The sequence below is a fragment of the Lepisosteus platostomus genome, chromosome 18 (assembly GCF_059453375.1).
Source record: "Lepisosteus platostomus isolate fLepPlt1 chromosome 18, fLepPlt1.hap1, whole genome shotgun sequence".
NCBI lineage: Eukaryota > Metazoa > Chordata > Actinopteri > Semionotiformes > Lepisosteidae > Lepisosteus > Lepisosteus platostomus.
The window spans coordinates 11,627,271-11,643,565 of record NC_142628.1 but is presented as its reverse complement, the minus strand read 5'-3'; the positions used below and the strand labels follow the sequence as shown (position 1 = coordinate 11,643,565).

General features: G+C 34.7%; 1 protein-coding gene across 5 annotated transcripts in view; it reads right to left on the bottom strand.

Annotated features, from left to right (window-relative positions):
* shank2b (SH3 and multiple ankyrin repeat domains 2b) overlaps positions 1–16,295 on the bottom strand; it is a 185,853-nt gene that overhangs the window by 102,791 nt on the left and 66,767 nt on the right. For all 5 annotated transcript variants that reach the window (XM_088611003.1, XM_088611004.1, XM_088611005.1 and 2 more), the window contains exons 9-10: positions 14,733–14,810; positions 4,801–4,867 (exon numbers count right to left, since the gene is read on the bottom strand). In XM_088611003.1, the coding sequence (XP_088467129.1) occupies positions 4,801–4,867; positions 14,733–14,810 (145 nt within the window). The remainder of the gene's footprint in view (positions 1–4,800; positions 4,868–14,732; positions 14,811–16,295) is intronic.

The window sequence follows — 16,295 nt, the reverse complement described above, 5'->3', positions numbered from 1 at the left end:
ATTAGGTTTTGGGGAACTTTTTCCTTTTTCCATTTAGAGTGAGTTGAGGGGATTCTGATCCTTTTCCCCATTCACCTTAAATACCCAGATAACCTGTTGACAGCTTGGATGTAATACTATACAGTGTATATAATCACAGTTACCTTAGGTTCTGTACTTGCCAACAATACACACTCTCAGTGTCTCCCCAACAGCGATGTATCCAATTGAATCAAATTAGAACTAGATAGGTAACAGCAGAGTGTAACACAATATAATTAATCATTATAACTTCTATTATTAACTAACAACAATGTAACTTTCATCCACAACTGTTCTGAGCTTTACCTTAGATTCACCTAATGAAGGGTCTGCATTTACTACAAAATCTTTTCAAAATCTTATTTCTGTTTATTGTACTTTAATTTTTGAGTATGAACATAATGACCTAATTAAGTCACATAGTTTTCAATTTTCTTTCCCTGCAAGGGCACATTGAAATTGAACAACTTTTTTTTCATTAACTACTGCAAGAAAATTTCATATTGTGTATTGAAGGTCATTTTATTTCAGCAGATGGGAAATCGCTGCATAAGATTTTCACCATGAAGGTGTTTAATGTGTTTAATTGCAAAAAGATTCTCAGCTTGTCTTTTAACCCACTTGCTTTCTGTACTTCACTGTCACTCTTTAGTTCTAAGAAAAGGCTGTTCTGCCATTCCCCGTGTGACAACTTAATAGGGAACATGTGTTTCACAGTCCCAAATATTTGCATGACATCACCTATGCATAAGACATTTGGTCAGAACGAAACTTTAATGTGATCTAAAATCCAAAGCACAAACATAGTAAAAGCGAAGAAAGCAAAACAGTGTTCTTCTACAACAACCGCCATCAGTAATGTCTTTCTGGTGTATGTACTCTTGTGTATGAACTTAAAGTTGGCTTTTTAAAAATTAACATTCCCTAAACTACAGTATATCTCTTCAACTATTTTCTGCAGAGAATACTAGGGTCAATCATCTGCATTTAAACACATGTTTATGCTTGGTGCTGTACCTCTTAGCCAAAGGCCTTCTCAAATTGCATTTATTGTACACAATACAGAGCAAAAATACCCTTTTAAATTCACATTCCTTTGTGTATCTGCTTCCAAGGGAAAAATCATGATGGTTTTGTAGTTAAGATCTTGGAAAGTGCTTATTTAAATTACTGTATATGCTGTGCCCTTGTTCATAGCAAAACATCGTCTGTAAAATATGAAAAAAACATTAGATTTCAAGTTAAGATACCTGTACCTGCCTTCCTATTCTCTCCAAGAGTTTTCTGAGGATAGAGTCTGGATAAGAGTGCCTATCTTATAATGTGTCCATGCAGTTAGATTTTTCAATGCTCAAATCACAGGGTTCAAGAAAAATAGACTTTCTACTGTACATTGAGACCAAGGATTACATTGAGCCCAAATGTCTCAGAGAGACACTACAAGCTGACAACAGAATTCCCTTTGGGCAGGACCTTGCTATGATTCTGACAGATAGAACTTTAGATGCCAGATTTCTGCAACAGCGATGTTAAGAAAAGGTAACCATACTTTGTATTGTCAAAAATATAACATTGAACGTTATGAAAAAAGCAACATTGCAATTAGCAATCACTACCTTCAAATAAGTGAAACCAATAAAAGCATAACCCAAACTAGAAGAAATATAAAAATATCCTTCAAAGAATTTGTAATGAAAGTTATTTTTATTTTATATAAATTCATATATTTAAAATGGATAATCTCAAATATATAAACATGACTTTTCCTTCCATTACACTTTTAATTCTAACAAAGAAGCAAACAAGATTTCAACTTCTTGATTAGCCAATTGCCATATAACACTGGACGCCATGGCAACCATTTGCTTCTGATTCAGGGAGCACATATTTACATACTTAAACTGTGCATTGCCTTTGTGCCTCCGATACTGGTCATGGAGATGAAGGGAAGCCAAAAGCAAGAGGTTTCCACTGCAATATTAGATCCATATTGGTATAGATTCAAGTAAAAGAACCTGAAGTGAAATAAAATGTCCCAGTTCATTTGCAGGATCTGTAGTCCAAGTATATTCAAAGTATATCTTTGCATATTGCACATTAGTATAAAGTCCAGAACACCTGAAAGGACAGATGAAAGTTTCCTAAATGCTTTGCTTAAAAACTACTGTATAACTCTGGTTGAACTGGGGCCTAAGGATATGACTTTGACATTATTGTTTAAAATAATGTCAGCTTCTGCTGCAAGAAAAACATGCATTGAAAAATCCAAAGATGAGAAAAATGATGACACAGGGATTTCCAGATGACATTTTAATCTGCAGCTCAATCTGTGTCTTTCACTAGAGAACACGCTGCTTTAATATTCTACAGATAAGAGTCAAATAGAATACTGCTTGGCCGAAATACTTCCAAGAAATTTAACTTAGGGTAGGTTTTAATCAATTAAAATAGGGCATAGTTCTATAAAAATGTAATTTAAAAATGCACTAAATTCAGAAATTCAGAAGTGAATGGTACAGTACTTCATTGTTTGCTGAAACAGGATTCTGTGGAGATCTTAAACAGCTGGGATCCACTGTGTTTTACACTGCTATTCAGTCTCATTTCTTAAAGGATGTATAATTATCTAAGTAGGTCAGCAACACTAAATGCTGCAAACATCAAATGCAAATGGGATGAGTTTTAACACTCTATAGGATGAAAAAAAACGCATGACATAATATTCTTCTAGGAAAATTTAATAAATCATACAATCTTACAAAATATGAATAATGCATATAAATTCTGAAGTAACTCTGTTTTACTTATGCCATTTTAACTAAACAGGAAATTTGAAAATATTTTTATTTAAAATAGAATATATCCTGTCTGAGATTTAATTAAGAATAATGCTATAATGAAAAGATATACTTTGAATTTGTCCATTATTGTTTTTGTTTAAATCTTTCCAAATATTGTTCACTGTACTGTACACAAGAAATTAAACCAACCACTTTTGAGCCCTGTCAGAGGTAATTTAGAAAACAGTGAGTCTTTGAAATGCACAGTTTGTGCACTACGGTATGCTGTATACAAGATAACTCATAAAGTGCCACTTTTACCTCAAAACACATTAAAATAGTCGTATGACTTTCCCAGAGGAAGACTGTTTTGATGACAGATTATGATCTACTGTACTGTAATTGACTGTTAACGCCCTTAGCAAATGCTCTTACAGTAATTTCAGATTACATGATGCACAGTTCCGGTAAGAGAAATATCATTTAACTATGTACCTAGCAACAGTGAACACAGATTCCAGTCCAAAATACATCTTCACATTTGCCTGATGTTACCTTAGCAGAAAACACATATTAAATATAGAACTGCTGAAGAGTTACAACAACAAACCTTGTTCTAGTGTTGAGCTGGCACAACCCATGACAGCTAATCCACTTGAAAATGTATCCCATCACAAACAAGATATATTGCAGGAAAAATGTAGGTGATCCGAAGGTGACATCTCCATAGCCATCATCTTGCAATGTATGTACAACTTTTATTAATAATATACTCAAGGGCCTGGAAATTCCAAATTGTCATTGTTACCACAGCGTTTAGGACATTCATCCTAAAGACTCCATAATAACCGTTGGTCAGCAGATGTTTCCTAATCCTGCAGCACTATTCATTTACTGACAGACAGCTGTGGAGTGCTGGGAAACAATCGAGGATTACATTTTTTTTTTATTTGTCAGTCCCCACTAATCCTCTTGTGAACCTTTTTAAATAGAATAAATTTATTAAAAATAATTTTGGATTGAACGAAACTGAAATGTTTGTAAACTCATTTTAAATTTACTTGATTTTAAGAAGACAACTCTGTGGCTGATCATAACCGTCAAAGGTTTCGAATTTGTGCTGAACTCTCAATGTCACCTGAATGATGCTCGAGTGCACTGCAGACAAACTGATAAATGCCTTTCTGTGTCTTCTAGTCTTTCTGTTCATGCTGTCAGTCACTGTTTATGCCAGTGAAAACAGAAAAACTAAATTCCCAATGAGAAGTGTTGGCTCTAAATATAGTACTGATCAATTAAATGAATTCCACACAATTCCAAACAATCAATTGGTCATCAGTTGGTTTCTGGGGAACACCCCAGAAAAGTTAAAACACAAGTTCAACAGACATGATCATGGATAGTCAAAGATAACATACTGTACAGCATAAAGTGTTGGGCATCATTTTTAAGCATTCCATTACTTTGCCAAATTACTTTCCACAATCAAAAGGATAAGCCTATGAAGATGAAAATACAAAGGTGTGCTATGTGACAGACAATAAATAATACAACAATACATTGTATCACATATAGACATCTGGAAGCAGCTGGAAAGAAAATGTTATTTCTTGCCAACCCCTTTCACAATATGAGTGATGTAAAAAAATGTGCTTCCATTATTGGTGTAAGCAATGATCATAATGGAAGCTTAGAAGACACTGACAGACAAAATAAATGTAGAAAACACATATTGAATAATTGTTAGTTATACTGGATGTGTTTTCTCACAGGTGCAAAACTTTGTATTGCAGCTAATATAAATTCTATAAAACTGGACATTAAATACTTTTGTTTCTGAATGCCATAAATCATGTCACACATGTAATTTGCAAGTATGAACAGCAAGTAGTTCCAATTGAATTTCCAAAACCTTTAACTTGCTCAAGTGTTCAAAACACTAAGTGTACATAACACCGTTTGGAAGGGAAAACAATATTTTGGAACCTCAATCACTTACCTATATCAGTATCTTTGTGATTCTTGACTAACTCAGCCAGTTCAAAATTCCCTGCTATGATGGCCACCTATGAAAGAAAAATTAAAAGTTGTAAATACAACTTTATTTTACAAAACATTTCTTTAATAAACTAATATATAAGAAACAGAACTTTGTGATACAAAAACAAAAGTAACTACAGAGTAAGAGCTTTTCTGCACACTTTTTTTTGTTTCTAACTTAATGACTGCTGTGAGAGAGACATAAAAACAACAGGAAAAATATCAAGTAAAATACGAGAACTATAAACACCCTCCTAATATTATTTAGTTTTAAATATAAAAGCTTTGAAATACGTTTGAAAAAATCCTAAAGAACATATACAACCCACTTTGTCACAGCACCAAGAGAGTAATGCTGCTTATGACCAAACTACTATTTACGCAACGGGTACTTTTCATTTAGGCCTACTTGAGTTGACTACTACAAAGGTTTAATGGTGCTTTATTGACCTAAACACTAAATTGTAAATGTTATGAAGGGATGGAGCTACAGTACTAGATGGATATCTTTAAAATCAATAATGAAACACAAGCCAGAGGGCACAAGTGACAACTACAAGGAAGTGATTTTAGAACAGGGAATGGGATGAACATCTTTAAGTATATACGGTTGTAAGGGTCTGGAACAAGCTTCCCAGCCATGTTGCTGAAGTTGATACCCTGGCTTCTTTCAAGAAAACGCTGGATGAGATCCTCACATCAATTAACTACTAACCAAACCAGCAAGATAAACCAAATGGCTTCCTCTCATTTGTAGCTTTTTATGTTAGCTAAAAATGGATTTCAATATTTGTGATTTTTTCAAATTTCACCAGTCAGTTTGTGTATGATATCATATAATGTTCTGAAGCCCATCCAAGCACAGTAGCTTCAACCTAAGATTGAACCAGCTGCAGCCTCAAGCTCACTCACAAGTCTCATTTGTTCTATACAATTACATCACCATAGCCTGCAGCCATACAGAGACCCAAAACCTACAGCCATTGGCAGACAGCAGCCTTGTGACATCAGAGACGTCACATCATTTTTTCCACTCATTGTTGGGAGAAAATGATCTCTACAGGAATAACGCTGTTGTGAAATGACCTCTTGAACAATTCTTTAGTTCATAGAAGAACATTATAGAAATAGTCTCAGTGATAACAGTCCAAACACATACAGTGTATGCTTTGCTCTTACATCACAACGAAGTGGTTAAATTATGTTCTACCTTAGTCAGACTAAATAAGAAATAATAAAGTTAAATGATGAATCATTCTGAAAATCTTAATGCCCCTAAATAATAACAATAAATGAGCTTAATAAATGAGCTTAATGATCATATAGCACGTACGTATTTCCTAGCTGTTAACTTTTTTCTTGACATAAAGCATTCACTTTCCTGTGCAAACATTTCTGCTGTGACTTGTGAAGTGCATGTTAAGTACTCAAGGACAAATACCTTCACAGATAATTTCTCAAAACTTACTCTAAGAATTTGAGCAGAGCCTTCATCTAAAACAGATCTCTCCTATAACATTTCTATGTGCAGATCAGAATGGTTCTTTATTTTAATATTAATATATATTTTTAATAATACTTAAAGAATACATCTGAAAAAAAACTACAAAGAAAACAGTAAAGCATAGCATACACAATCTTTATTCACATACCCCTCTTTTATCAAAAACCTTGATTAAGTAATTGCTATTTCGTACATGATATGATGGCATTATAAGCATAATTTTAGATTTAATTTTATGTGTATGTCTGATTAACATTCTCCATAAGGATCATAGCAACTCAAACAAACAATGAACCTTTGAAATTAACAATGTAAATTGTTGTAAATTGCATTTTAGCTTTATGTTCAGTGAAAAGGGTATGTTAATCCATCCATCCATTCTCCATAAGGATCATAGCAACTCAAACAAACAATGAACCTTTGAAATTAACAATGTAAAGATATGCCTAATTAACAAGAGACATATATTCTTTTAAGCTGAGACAATTAATAATTAATGTCAATAGCAAAAGCTACCTAGTACTGACAAAATAAATTTATTTTTTTATATAATTACCGAGAGACAAAGTCAGTAGAGCATAGGTTCATTTAAGTTGTGTATGCTGACTTGATGCATGAACTCTGATTTTCTTGTTATAAAACTGTGATTAACATTGTATTCACTAGGGGGCGATAAAGATCGTATTTCCTTAGGAACAAGTGCCCTGTTACATTCACAAGTATCCTGGAGGAATGGACAACCCACTACCACTACAGTATCAATGCAGAAATAACAGATGACTGTTCACTGTTAAAGCCCCCATAACGTACTGCTCTAGACAGAAGGTAGGTTTCAAAACATACATATCAAAGTAAATCTCATGCAAGCTGAGCAGCTTGGCTCTACAACATTTCCTAGGTTCAAACTTGTTCTTATGGCCAACTATTGCATCTTTGATTATTGTTTATGTAGTCTTTACAGAGAGAGAGAAAAAAGAGAGCATTTTAAAGAAAAAAAGAGATAAAGAGTCCCTTAAAGGGTGGGTGGAGGCTGAGCTAAAAAAGAAAAAAAAATAGTGCCATACTAGTAAAATTAAACCTTTTCATCTTACTGAGTGTGTGAATTTGCACTGTTACTGGAATACATAGTAATAAATTACCTGCCTTTCAAACTGTGTTAAGTAGTCAGACAAAACTGTGTGTCTTTCCTGGCAGCGCAGTCGATGCACTAATTAGAAGCTCTATCCATTCAAGCAGAGCAAAACTCAGATCACACTGTAAATGATATATTAATTGCTTTACAATGGGTGGCTCATTTTCCTCTACTGCTTTTTGCAAGGATCCTTCTTGTGCACTCAACAGACTAATATTTCCCCTACAGTTATCCATACTTTCTAAAAAAAGTGAGATGTATTCATGATTTTTTTTCTCATATACTGTAATGAGGTCCTGGACAGTACCAATGAGATTATAAAACACAGCATGTGCACTCAGCTGCTACATATTTACAGCAGATATTCTATGAAACAACACCAAACTATATAGTATTTTGTATGCTTAACATATTCAGTAGATTGAAGAAACATATGCTTTTAACTCAATGCTCAACATTATGATGGTTATACTGTACTTCATCAACCTTCACAATTCAAATGCACAATGTACATCATTTGATAATGTACAGTACCTTAAACTGTGTAATAACAGAAATATAACAAGAAATGTGCCCAAACTGATATATTTTAGTTGACTCTTATACAATCTAAGATATCATATTATTAAGGTGTCAGGAAATACCTAAGTATTAACCTCTTGGGTACCACTCTTAGCAAAAAGATATCTTGGAATTAGTGTTATCTTTAAGCTGCCTAGGGTTGCCATAGAAACTCCTTTTTGTTTGTGGTTGAGGGGGAGGGTTAAGCCTGCAGCAATTTCTCAAAAAAGAGAGATTCTTAATTAAGACAGAAGGTCCCTCATAGAGAAATAAGTGCATTTTATTTTAAAAAGTACATGCTTAAACAATTATTGCTTTATTTCCACAAACATATATCCTCTTTCATGTTTAGGAGCTGCCATTTCTAAAGCAAAATTCTAGGCTATGTATGGTGTTCACTACAGCAGAAGTATAAAAATATCTCCAAAGACTGTACTTCACATTACATTTGTATATTAAAAATATTAGTTTCAAGATCAATACAACTCTTTAGGGGTGGCATATCAATTTCATATGCCTGTCTTGTCCTAAAAGTAGCCACAAAATTAGAGGTAAAAAGGATAATGTATTGAACTCTAATTTCTAGTTATTAATTTGGGAGACTAATGGTCTAAAGTAACTGGTTACAAGTTTTCATTTCTAATGCAGAAATGTTCAGAAAAAGCCTTACTGTACATCTATTTTCTCCAAAGCCTGAGCTCCTGAAAAATATCTTAGCCCATGAGACGTACAGTATAAAACAAACACAGTCAAACACCTTTCCAAAATTACAGGAAAGACAAAGAGAGTTACTTTCCAATTACATGTCTATGGTGTAATATATAAAAAATGTCAGGATCCCTTGTTTGTAAATGTACAGTTTATACAGTAGTATATTGGGGGAGGGTCAACAGGATTAAGTCTGATTAAAAGTCTAATGAAATGCAAACTCACTTTCATTACACTGAATACAGGGTTCAAGGGGAATTATTATTTTGTGGAAAAGATGTCATTCCTACCACATTAGAAAGCTGTTAAATGTTCACAAATAATCCCAACAATTGAACAACAGGCTTTGTAGCTAGGGGCAATGGTTCCACAGAACACTACTGCCGCAATACTGAAAAAACCCTAATTAACCGAAACAGCCGTTTGTGGTTTATTGTGGTTGCTAGTCAACGGCTCGCAGCAATACATAAACCTGCTTACAAGGTAACTTACATGTTAAATGTATTTGAAGAATCGGTGTATTGAAGTTTTATTATTATTGCAGTTGTTATTATGTTTGTTGTTTTAATTGGTCTAGCATAGTCAGCCCTCTGTAAAGTTCTCCCCTTAATTCAATCTGTTGTGTAGAGGGAATCCTTCTCTTCTGTACTTCAGTGGTGGATGAAGTGGGTCTTCTACAGTATACTGTATTTAGTGCTTCCATTCACAGATTGTTTCCTTTAACACTTTGTTCCAGAATTTGCTTCCTCATAGTCCCCCTTTTCACTGCCATCTCACCTTTTCTTGCTCTTTTATTTTCCCTGTCCCATCTCTTTCCTTCATATCTCTGCTCTCTCTGCTCCTCAGACCTGAAGGAGTTTCTACAGTTGAAACATTTCCCATTTCAATCTGTCCCTTCTTTTTTTCAGAGTGAATTATTATATTGTTTCTTTTGCACTCTGAAACACTGACAAAGTACACAGTGATCTCTAACCTTTTTGAAAATGCTTGTCTGTCTGTCATAGCTGGAGTGGAATTAAGTTCACTGTTCAATTCAAGTTGCTGATCTGTGTAGAAAGTGTAGCTTCCACCCTATACATACTGTAAATATTCAGCAGGAAGACACTAGATTACTGTCAACAGTCATCTGTCCAAAGACAGCACTGTGATGTTCTCAGTCACACCACTATTTTAAAATGCTGCCTTTATTTCAAATGCAATATTTAGATGTAAGTCCATTAGAAAAGTTTTAGATCCAATAATTTTCACAACTATAAATAATGACTCACTGATAAACTCTGTTTCCTCACTCTGTGAACAGTCTATTAAACTAAATCCTTTTATTCAAAGTGTGCCTCGACAAACTACTGCATGGCAAACAATACATACAGGCATTGATTTATTTTAATTCACTGAGCTATTAGTGAACTATTAGTCTACACAAACCTTTATGATAAGTTAAGGACAATGAGATGTAAACGTTATGTGGGATGGTTTTCAGTACTACTTGGTTGTGTTGTTAATATCTGTAAGTATATAAACAAAGGTTCCAAATTAAGACAAACTCCTGTAAAGAAAAACATCCGCCTGTGATAAAGAAATCCTAAGCATTGACTCTTGACAAATAAATTACAGTACATAAAACTGCCATGCATACAGTAGGGTTAAGTAGATAAAAAAGTATTTAGATATTATTGACTATTCATATTTAAAGATGAAAGTACAGTAGAAAGAGATTGAAAAGAAATGCTTTAATAATTCATCATTTTTAATATATTGCACAAGAGGAATGAGGTTCTCTTTAATAAATTATGATTTCTTGTTTGATGCTCGTTTGATGTTTAAATGCCATCTCATGGATACATACAGTAGATTTGTCTATAAATACACGTACGGGTGTAGTTTTGTCTAGAGCTTTTACAAAATGCTTTTACATGTTTTTAATGTATAGGTCAGCACTGATAAGTCCACCCAAAAACGAACACAACGACTTTTCGGATTCAAGAGAACAAGTGATTTATGTTGTAATATTAATTGAATGAATTAATGGTGAAGACATTAGGGCTTTCAGTACAATCTTAAAGATCCTGAATGGACTACCCAAATCATTATTTTAGATATGGTGTAGAGGCCAGAGCTGGAGAAAAGCTATTGAGCTCAACAATATTACGGAAAAATATTTTATAAAAAAAAATGTGGTGGGTGTTGGGAACAAGATACAAGGTCATTTTGTAACTGATGAGTCACTAAGCTCTAGAAAGAACCGGCTACATGAAGTCTTTGGATCAATTGATTATGTGCAACAGGATGGGATTTGACAGACTGAGTGATACTGTTTGCTGTTCTTATATAAACTGCTAGATTTCCCAGTTGTTAAAATTCTAGACAATAAAACACTACCCTCAGAAATAACTGAAAATCTGTGCTAACCATCCATCACTTCATTATTAAAATCAAGACTTGGCAAATGAACCTGGATCTTAACCCTTCCACCTATTTTAGTCCCATATTTGAAAATAATGTACTTCAGGTCATAACTCGATTTTTTAATCATGCTATACAAAATACAGAGAATATATACTGTACAAAATTGGATCCCAGGCAATATGATGTCCACATCCCAAAACAAAGATATACAGTAAATCCACTGTATTATCAATAAGAAAATCTGAAGATTCTTAAATAATAGTATATACAGGAGCTGGTAACAAAGAACATTTTTAAGGAATAACTTGTTTGATATGTACTGTGCACATCATATTAATGATATTTCCAATTTTTAATGTGGGAGTTCCTATCATTTAAGTAGATTCATTAAACACTTAACAGAGTTCTGTATTCCTACTGTTGGCACTACTTTTAGGGTTTCCTTTGATAAACCCCTCAAAGGACAGAACGTTTTGCTTAAATCATTATACTCAACAGTCATAGAGAACAAGAGAGTGAAGGGATAAGGAATATAACCCAGGATTCCAAACCAAAAGTAATTATTTTTGAAAAGAAAAGTATGAAACAGTACTGGCTCAAGTACATTATATCTTTTCAAAGCTTTAATAATTAATACCCATAAGAACGACATTCTAAAAGAGGAGATAAGTGAATTTATGTGCAAGGTGTAATGTTGTCTTATCTTACGGGAAAGTGTGAAATGACACACTGGAGTTACGTGTGGGTGGCCACTGCCTCCTAGAAACCTGTTGTAAATGAGATAAACTGTATGTTTCAGTAGATCTTATTTCCCTGTACAATAAAACTTATTTTTTTAATTTTTAGAGAGACCTGAAGTGGTGTTATTTCTGATGAAGGCTCAGAGTAGGCATGTTTCAGATGCAAATAAAGAAATATCAGGGCATTAGCAACTGGGCAATGCAGAAGCAGAAGGGAAATTAAATATATCTAGCACTTGAAGTGTATCTTTCACTTTGACTCCAATCTGAGCTAAAGAGTTCAGGCGTTTAGCCACTTTGCATTGGAATTCACAAGTGAATTGAATGTTTAAGGGTGAGCAAATGTATTTTGTACTGAAAACTGACTTATCATGACCAAAATGAGCAGAAGTGTCTCAAGTTTGCACTGTCAACTCAAGATTTTCTGAACCTCACTCAGAGAGACACTTACAGTATGAAAAGAGATATTTCACATTTCAACTTGAGGGATTTTATAGAAAACATGGTTATGCTTTTTTGCGCGTGTTTCTTCAACACAAGAGAGCTTTTAATTAGTGAAGTGAGACAGCACCACCTTTATTTTTCAGTATCACATGATAAATAATGAAAACCTTCAGAAAATGCATCAGTAAACTGGATGTAATCCTCAAATATACATTACATAACCATACCTCCTACATGTTAGACTAAAGAAGAAATGAATAGCAAATTGACAGTGATGACCAGATGCTCATTTGTGGCTCACAAAATGAAGTGTGTAAATGAAAAATAGCAGTAAGCAATGTTTTTTTACAACACAATAAATATAAGTACACAAAAGAGAAAGGCAAAGATGTTTATATACAACAGATGTGTAGTGAGTACTGAGGCTGGCTTCCCATTTGACTACACTAGATGTTAACCAGTTGGATGAAGCATGAAGTTGAAGTGTGTGATTTCACCCTGTCTTGTAAGTATTAGCTTAGGGGAATACAAACACCAACCAGCAAGTAAAACGGTTAAACTGGCTGTGCTAAAACCTTCGTTTTAGGCTAGAGAATGAAGAGGAGCTTCTTTCTGGAACAAAGAGCAGTGATGGACTGATTTGCACAGGAGCTTGGAGCTTGTGTGAAGAAGAGCCCAGGGCTGTAACGCCTTCACACGGTTTGAAAACCGCTTAAGTTGCTGCAGTGTTTTAAAGGGGAGAGTTTAAGACGTCACAATCTAGCATATGGACATCAGTTTTGCCCTGGGGGATCGTTGATCTAAAAAAGACCTTTGATCAATAATAAGAAGGCTAGTTTCTGCCCAGAGAAGGTTCATCACTGTTGAAAAAAGCATGGCACAAGACCATAAGCCCCAGACTAACAACCTGACTGTAGCAAATAACACAGGACTGGCAAGTAAAACAAAACCATGCTTAGGAGAGTGACAGTGTTTTGATAAACAAATGTTTAAAAAATACAAATAAGGCAAAATGAGTTTTTCTTTAAATTCATGCAAAGCCAATTTAAAGACTGCTCAGATTTTAGATAATGTCAGTGTGCAAATACATGTTGTTCCACCTTTAACATTTCCCACATACATAAATAGCTTCATAAGTGGTATTTAAAGGTGTTTGGCTTCTGTTCAGGCCACCTGCTTAAATCAGGCTGTTTAACATTTTGAATTTTATTAGTGTGTTTCTCAGGTCAACATATTACGTTGCCTATTGAACTTCCACAGATCTGACTCTAATAAAAGAGATTAATTCCTCCTGTATACCTTATTAAATCAAATTGCCCGATGCGCCTGGATAAAATGGCTTGGACAGTATAAATCAGTTGTGCATTAATGGCAGCTTGCGGTAACCGTAAGGTGGAAGATTTTGTCTTATGTATTATATAAGTACTCCAATATTTATTCAAGGAATTTTTCTTGTGTGAGAAAGCAGAAAAGTAGAGACTAAAAAATAAAAGGAAGAAAAAAATAACCTACTATCCCTTTCAGTAATAGGGACAACTTAAAATACCAAAGGCAGCATATTATATGTTAATGGAAAAAGTTACATATGAAGTAGATTATTAATTCCAGGACTGATTTTCTTTCAAAATGTTCCAAATGGCTTTGTAATTAACAGTATACACATTTTTAAAGACTCCAAATCAGACAACTTGATATTCTGTAACTCAGTGTATCTACAGTAAATAACAGTCAAAACAAAGCTGGGTTTAACACAGAAGTACTGTACTCCTAACGAATATTAAGGACTCCCTTATATAAAAGGCACAATAACCTTTATCTGTGATTAATATCTCTGACTCATTCTCTGTAGATCCATTCTAGTTAAAAGTGGTATATTATGGCATTACACACTATTTGAATAATCAGCAAGCTTTTAAACATTTTGCATATGGTGATCAATACAATGATAACAGCTCGCTTACATATGTTGAATATAAATCTAAACAACTGTAAGTGACTCACTCTCACTACTGTCAGAGCTCTTAAAAGGATTTATTGCAATAAATCAGTACATAGGAACTCATCATTGATCATAATATTTTAATAAAAAGCACAATTCGACATGGCTACAGAAGATTTCCTCTATATTATCTTTCAAAGTTTTACTGAAAAAAATCCATTCAGAACAGGGATTTCCGTCTTACCGTCATGAACAGAAAAATGACAAGGTATGAAACTGCTATGTATTGCCTCATTAAAAGTACTACATATCTTCAACCAATGAACAATCTTCAGCCTGTGAGCATTTATCCCCTCAGGCACAATTACTGCAAAAATGGCACTCTGCTAAATTAATTACAAATTCGAATTGCATTCTGACTCAAAATTCCTCAGATTCAAACCAGAAAGAACTGTACCTGGAATGGGGTTTGACTGTTGTAGTTCTTGATCTCCTTGTTGGCTCCACGGACAAGAAGAACTCTTGCACAATTATCCTGTAAAACAAAAACAATACTTAAGGCTTGTTAACTAATGTTATCTTGGGCTGCTTTTGTCTGCCCACCCCCAAACCATACCCCCCTCTTTTCCTTACCGAAGAGTGCTCCTTTTAACCTCCTTAGCCACAATGCATCTTTCTACCATGAATAGAAATGAACTTACTGAAAGAGAACCACGACTAATTGCTAGATCTTAACAGCAGCTGAAGGTAGATCTGTAATGTTAGCAGCACAATCCCAGTTCTGATTTCTGGATTCATCAGCCCACCCACGAAAGCTTCACACACACTCATAAGCACATCAGGCTGGTAGTTCTACTGCAAATACTGAACTCCCCTCCATAGCCAGTTTCTCATTTTGTTGATTTAATGCACCACACAAAAAGAAATTTATTCTCAAATTATCGCTCTAAAGAAAGACACCTAAATTTCACCCCTAAAGGGTGCTGGCATGTAATTGCTTAAATTTTAACATTTTATCTTGTTTTGTTTTTCCTCAAGTGTTTCTGAGTGATCAAATGAGTAATAGTGTTTGACAACAAAGCTAGTATGTATAGAGTATGTACCTCAATATCCATAACAGGGTCGCAGGGGACCTGGAGTCTATCCCAGCAAGCAATGGGGGCAAGGCAGGGTTCACCTTGGATTGAACACACACACTCACACCAGGGCTAATTTCTTCCAGAAGACAATTAACCTACCAGTACTGTATGTCTTTGGACCGTGGGAGGAAACCCGTGCAAACCAAGGGAGAGCATGCAAACTCCACACACACAGAGCACCACAGGAATTGAACCCAGGGTCCCAGCTCTGTGTACACCACTGTGCCACCATGCCAACCAGTATTCATTTAACAAACAGTAAAACGTCACTTTTGTCTGATTCAACCCCAGCACCTGGCCCGTTTTTTTCTTCCACAATTTCTCTGTGCTGTCGTCTTCATTACTTTATGTGCACATACAGTTCAGTACAGTAGCAGTCAGAATGGATTTTATTCAGCTCAGACTGAGAAGCAGTTAAATCTAAACAAACAAGGGGTCTTAAGAAGTCTTTGTCTCCACATTGAAAACTTTACTGTATTCTATTCAAACAGGCCATGCAAAGTATTCACTGAACATTCTGTCAAATGTAATTCATTCAGTTATGTTCTTTACAGCCAACAAATGATTGCTACCCGTGATTGGACATCTTTACGTCAGGTTGATTGAGTTCCAGTGAACATAATCTTAAGACGCTCTAGAAAAAATGGCATTAAAACCTCAGAAAAGAGAGACAATCTGACTGCTTTACTCACCACACTAATGAACCAACACATGCACAAGTAAAGAAGCCTAATGAGCTACAGATGCCATGCTGTATGTAATGATTTCTAATGACACCGCTGACCTCTGCCTCACTTTCCTCAGGGCTAGTGTGTTACATACACTATGGTAATACAAACATACTTTTAAAATTGTCTATAGGTCTATTCAGTGTACATTTA